Source organism: Phyllobates terribilis, unplaced genomic scaffold, assembly GCF_046119375.1.
Source record: "Phyllobates terribilis strain yellow unplaced genomic scaffold, ASM4611937v1 Scaffold_7__3_contigs__length_470593459, whole genome shotgun sequence".
NCBI classification, from domain to species: domain Eukaryota; kingdom Metazoa; phylum Chordata; class Amphibia; order Anura; family Dendrobatidae; genus Phyllobates; species Phyllobates terribilis.
The window spans coordinates 201788016-201794552 of record NW_027362767.1 but is presented as its reverse complement, the minus strand read 5'-3'; the positions used below and the strand labels follow the sequence as shown (position 1 = coordinate 201794552).

The following is a 6537-nucleotide window of genomic DNA, read 5'->3' as shown; positions in this document are numbered from 1 at the left end:
AAAAAAAATCCGTCACTATTATATACTAATCTGTAGCATCCCTCCACCCCAAAAAAAAGATTTTTAAAGGTGCGGAAAATGTTAACAATTGCTGCTAAACTTATGAGCTTTTGACATTATGTCAAAGTAGAGTAGATGCACGGGAACCGTTATAAAAGGTCAGAAGAAATAGTTTTAAAACTGATAAATGAAATTTACAGAAAATTTGGAAAAAAAATATTTAATAAATAAAACACAAAACCTAAAATTTGCTATTAATGTAAAGTTCAATGCATCATGAGAATACAATCCCAAAAATCACTTGGATAAGTAGAAGCATTCCAAAGTTATTACAACATCAAATGACATTTCAGATTTGAAATACAGGGCTGTGTCTCAGGTCCACACGGGCCGTGTCCTTAAAGGGATCGTCCACTACTAGGACAACCCCTTCTTCATCAAAGTATTTGGCCCCTATAAAATAATAAAGCTTATACTCCCCTCCCGTGCCAGCGCCGTTCCAGCAGTGTCAGCACTCGCGGTCCCGGGGCTGCCGTGCTGTTGTGACACCGGCGCCCAATCAGCGCCAGTGCCCGCCTACGTACAGATTGAACATGAAGAGGAAGTCTGATCAGCTGCAGCCCTGGCTTCCTCTTCAATCGGTACATAGGCGGGGACAGCGATGCCAGCACTGATTGGGCGCCGGTGTCACAACAGCAGAACAGGAGCCCCGGTGAGAGCGAGTGCTGACACCACGGGAACAGCACAGGAGGGGGGTATAAGCTTTATTATTTTATTGGCGCCAAGCGAGGGGTATGAACAGGGTTTGTCGAAGTAGTAGACAACTTCTTTAAAGAGAATCTATCACCAGATTTTTGCTACTCCATCTGATCAAAACATCATATAGGGTCAGAGACCCTGATTACAGTGATATATCACTTACTAGGCTGCTTGCTGTAGTTTTAATAAAATCACTGTTTTCTCTGCTGTAGATCTTGCAGTTCTCTGAATGCTGAGCTGTGTATGACCCCGCCCACAACACTGACTGGCTGTTTTTCCAAAGTGTACACAGAAAGCAGCCAATTGGTGGCGGGGGCGTGGTTGGATTACTACTCCTCTAGTGATAATCTGCTGATAAAACAGGGATTTTATTAAAACTACAACAAGCACCCCAGTAAGTGACACATCACTGGAATCAGGGTCTCTGTCCCTACATGATGCGGCTCTCAGATTAGGTGGCGAAAAACTGATGACATTTCCTTTTAAAGGGGTCACCTGACGAGGTTTAGAAACGCACACTTCTGTATTAGAAGGGATAGGTGCTGATAAGGTTACGACCTGCACAATAAGCAGGTATATCCTGTTCATTACGCAACATGTGTACAATCAGCAGGTAACATACAGACGTCTCGGCAGGTCATAACGACATGGGCGGAGGCTCTGCACATTGTCAGATAATCCCTTTAAAGAATTAGAAGAAAGGAATTAGTATTGAGTTTGTATACGGCACTAAAGTGTCCCGTTCTCCCAATACTGAAGGAATCCTTCAGGCAATACAGCAGAACAATGATGTCTGGTACCCGGCCCGAGGGGACACGACACGACTAATCTTAGTCCTCAGTTTGCTCTTTGAAACCTTGAGTCCTGCAATGGACATAACAAGGAATCCTTACCCGGCCTTCTTCACCACCTTCTGTATTACAATTTTTTTTTATACCCTCATTTACATAAGATAATTTCATCTAAAAATTAAACTTTTTGTTTACCCCCCTTCCACCTAGGCCAGTTTTGGTCTTTATGTTGAGCCATTCTCCCCCCACTTATTCCCGTGTACCAGGAACCATCACTTTTCTTTTACTTTTGCGCCTACTTCGCCGTTTGAGGACTCGTTTGTATTTTTTCAGTGGCGACATTTTGCGGCAACTATAACAAACTTTTATTAACTCTTTATGGGGAAAATGTAAACAATGCAGCAATTCAGATTTTTTGTTGTTGTTGCTGGATCACGCCTTGTCTTTTGAGTAACGAGCTGTAGTTTTTGTTGGCACTATCTTTGGATGCATACAACTTTTTATTTCATTTTTGAACCAAAATAACATTTGTGGCTTTTTTATTTTTATTTTTTTTTACCAACAGCGTTCACCATGTGGGATAAATAAATTAGTTTTATAGTACAAATTGCTACAAAATATGGATTTTCACATAAAACCTTACTACTAAAACTGGAGTTTTTTTTTTTTTGTTTTTCATTTTCTTCTGTTTCTAGAGTTTTTTTTCCAATACTTAGTCCCAAATAGGGGACCAGAACATGAGATCCTTTGATCACATCCATGATGCAGGTATGCAGTGTATTATCCAACCTGTCGGAGTAAGGCTCGGGCTACAAGATGACGTATATTCCATAGCAAAAAAACATTTATGCAACTTGTCTGTCATCTACTCTCACATGACTATTTTAGAGCTCTAATATTGCTGTAAATAACAGTCAAACTGCAGAAAAGTCACATGTTGTGTGAAACTTGTGACCCGTGACTCAAAAACTGTCCCAGGTCACAGCGTTTCACCATAGAAAATCATTACTTCCAATGTTGCAACATGTCGCTTCGATATCATTGTTGAATAGCCTCAGACTGACAGGTTATTAGACCCCAGATCTGATGGGTCTGCCCTATTACAGCTTATTGTTAGACCTCTGGTTGCCATCAGCGCTCTGTGATCGTGTTGCGGGGTGCCAATGGACTTCTAGAGGGAGCACTCTCCCTCTGTCAAACTCCTCACATGCCACGGTCACTAAGAACAGCAACATCTAAGGGGGTTAAAGTGCGGAGATCGAAGCCAGCTCCAGTCCCAGCTCACTTAGCAGCTCAGCTATATATTACAGCCGGCTCCTACTGACGTTGTGGCCGTGCCATCCCTGAAACGTAACCGATGCTGTAATTAACACCAAATCCAGGATGTACGGTTGCATCCAAAATCAGGAAGGGGGTTAATATTTTCTTTATTGACAATAGTTGAGTTACTTCTATCTATGCAGAGCGTCTTGAAAATGGTTTTCCTGTTTGGTAGAAAATAAGGGTGGAAGACATAGTATAGAAGAAGGAATGGACAAAAGGAATGAATAAAATAAAAAAAAAAAAGCCCCATTAATAATCCTAAGCCAAAAAAACACCGTTTGGCTTGATCTTTTCCCTTAAAATAAAAAGCAAGCCATGGCTTTATTAAATAATAAAAAATCCAAAATGCCACGTTCAATATTGAACATCGAGTTAGTTGCTCAATACATACAGATCTTGAAGATATTAGTTGCAATCTCCAAGTCACATTGACCTAGTGATACTAGGTATCAGAGCTCGTCTTTAGGGTTTATAGTTGTGTATAGGAGCCGACAACGAGAGTTGGCCATTTGGCGCAATTTCATTTGCGTTATCTTCCAGAAGCCCCGAAATATCGGCATTGGGGATGCTATCGTGGTAGCTGCTGAAACTGATATTGTCCTCCTTCAGTTCAATGGTCCAAAAAGGAGCGTTCAGCTTCCGGCTCTGATATTCCCTGTACATATACACGGCCCCCACAAATCCCATCAGCAGAACCACTACAATGATGATGACCGTCAGGATGATGATATTGAATTGAGTCCATGACATATCCGCTAGTGCAGAGGTGCTGTTATCCGAGGGACTGGTTATATAAAAGCTTTGCAACGTCGTAGTTAGGAAACTTTTGCTTGATAGAAGAACTTCCACTGTAGTAATGGCAGCTGGTGTGCTGGTACTTGTGGTGACATGTCCGGCCAATGTCGGGGTCGGCGTTGCAGGACTCTCTGTAACTAGATCTAGGACAAAAGAAGAATAATAATCAATGAAAAACGTAAAACATCACAGTTCTCGCCATATTGTGTCACTGCACCTTGACTAAATCTTGAGAGATTAACCAATTTGGACACAACGGGCCTCAATTCATCAAAGTCACTTTTTTTTTTTGTTTTGTCTTGTAATATTTGATTACGCTTTTTGGTGCAAAATAAACACTTTTTTTCTTTGAAAACTTTTGAGACTTTTCAAAACACCAAAAAGTTGCAAAAATGCCCCATATTGACAACTCATTTAGAAAGAGACTGGAGACAGCAGTGCAAAGAAAAAAAACGACATGAGACAACTGAAGAAATAGCGCAAAAAAAAAAAGTATAAGGCACAAATTATTCCACAAAACTGGAGAAGCAGCAGTGATGAATCGGGGCGACAGACATGTCCACACCAGCGGAGCATTGTTATCCACAGGAGTTAAAGGGGTTGTCCACTGATTACAACTGGTCACGTCAGCACCACAACCCGCGTCCTGCATTTAGATACGAGGCGCTGTCTGATGGCGTCTACCTATACTTCTATACAGCCGACGCAGCACCAAACATGGAACCTTGGATATTACTGACACTGAAGCACGCTCCACAATAACCTTACAGCCATATGTGCAATGTCAGGATCTATTGAGCTCGATCCCACAGGGGCCTTTATATAGTCAGTGTTTGCACAGGTAATATAACTTTTGATTGGAAAGATTGTCCTATGTTCTCAACATTTTTGCGTATACACGCTCGGAGACCACCGTAATTGGCCCAATTCTCCTGGATGAGAGACTACACGGTTTTCTGCACCGAGCCTTACCATAGGTTATTAATGTTCATATATTAGTAGAACGTGCCCATTAGGCTGCGGTTACACGGTGACTTTGGATGACATTCACTAGGTGTCGCCTCTACATCTCGGAGCAATACAAGTGAATTGAGTCACACTGCGACCTCAACAAGTGGCAAAGAGTTTGACTACGTCAGATTTCTTGTGCCGTGCTTGTCGCAGTATCTCGCGGCCAATGCGACCCCATTCACTGGTATTGCGCTGCGATGTAGCAGACACCTGGTCACAAGTCAGGTATAACGGCCAATGACACCGTGTAGCCCCAACTTAAAAGGGGTTTTCCCCATGAGCAAAAGTTAATTTTAATCAATAGATCCTGGAATAATAATAATTTCCACAATTGGATGTGTTTATATAAAATGTTCCTGTGCTGAGATAATCTTATAAATGTGCCCTTGCTGTGTACTGTGTAATGGCTGTGTGTCACTGTGCAGGGACATGGTCTGATCATACCACATCTCCTGGGCAGAGGAGAAAGAGTATACAGACATTACAGCAGGAGAGGACGCAGGAGAGTATACAGACAATACAGCAGAGGAGGAAGCAAAAGAGTATACAGACATTACAGCAGGGGAGGAAGCAAAAGAGTATACAGACATTACAGCAGGGGAGAAAGCAAAAGAGTATACAGACATTACAGCAGGGGAGGAAGGAAAAAAGAGTATACAGACATTACAGCAGGGGAGGAAGGAAAAAAAGAGTATACAGACATTACAGCAGGGGAGGAAGGAAAAAAAGAGTATACAGACATTACAGCAGGGGAGGAAGGAAAAAAAAAAAAGAGTATACAGACATTACAGCAGGGGAGGAAGGAAAAGAGTATACAGACAGGACTACTATAGTAGTAATAATAGCCTATTCACGGGAAGAATACACAAGAGTGAGCACAGGAATTATTAGGACACTTTCGGACAGTCTGACATCTCTCTCTGAAGAGGATTCTGTTTTCACAAACACCAATAGCAAAAATAAGATAAAAACCCAAAACGGTGGCTGTCCCTGTGCAGCACGGAGCGGGGCCGGCGGCTCATTACGGCACAGATGGGACCACTGCTTCCCAGCACAGGATGTGATGCCGCTGTATAACGCTGCTCTCAAGTTTCCATGTTGTGCAGCACAGCCGGATTTACTGTTTTCATCACCAGATGTTACAGAATATAAAAAGCCCTTTATACAAAGCATCCTGAGGGGCTCAAGACTCCGGGCCGGGGGTTTTCCCAGAGATTGTTTGATAGGACTGTACTTTATACTTTTTTCCTGGCAGTTTTCATTATCCCTGAGATACCAGCCCTGCATGGGCCTTAAACACAGACTCATTTATTTTCCCGTTTTTTGCCTTCGCTTTTAGTACCCATAACTTGTTTTTTTTTGCATTGATGCGTCTGTACAAATTGGATTATTTTTAGGAACAATTAAAACCCTGAGCAGTTTTTTGGTTTAGTGATTCAAATAACGTGTTGCATGAATTCCCCAGGTTATTACGGTGGTGTGGATTTTTCGTTAGGGTGTATGCACATGTTCAGTAACATTTCTGCATCTTTTGGCAGGAATAAAAAAAACGCAGCTGCAAAAACATGTGTGAGCCGTGCGTATTAGACTGATTGGAGTGAAATCAATAGTGAAAAACGCAGAGAGAATTAACATACACATCAAAAATAAGCAATGTCTGCAGGCTTCTCATTCACTTTGCTGGCACATCAGGACCAAATCTGCACTGTTAATAGGGCGTCCATAGGACAAGAAGAGAGCCGTCCTATAGCGTCAGACGACACGGCCTGATCGGGGACTGCCATGCTGGGCAGATACGGGCGACCATATGACCGCCAGACGACACGGCCTGATCGGGGTCTGCCATGCTGGGCAGATA

At 42.4% G+C, this 6537-nt stretch overlaps 1 protein-coding gene across 1 annotated transcript in view; it reads right to left on the bottom strand.

The window, feature by feature from the left end:
- Positions 1 to 204: 204 nt before the first annotated feature.
- LOC141154163 (uncharacterized) overlaps positions 205 to 6537 on the bottom strand; it is a 17125-nt gene continuing 10792 nt past the window's right edge. The window contains exon 2 of the mRNA XM_073639667.1: positions 205 to 3811. Coding sequence (XP_073495768.1) covers positions 3336 to 3811 — 476 coding nt within the window. The 3' untranslated portion in view covers positions 205 to 3335. The remainder of the gene's footprint in view (positions 3812 to 6537) is intronic.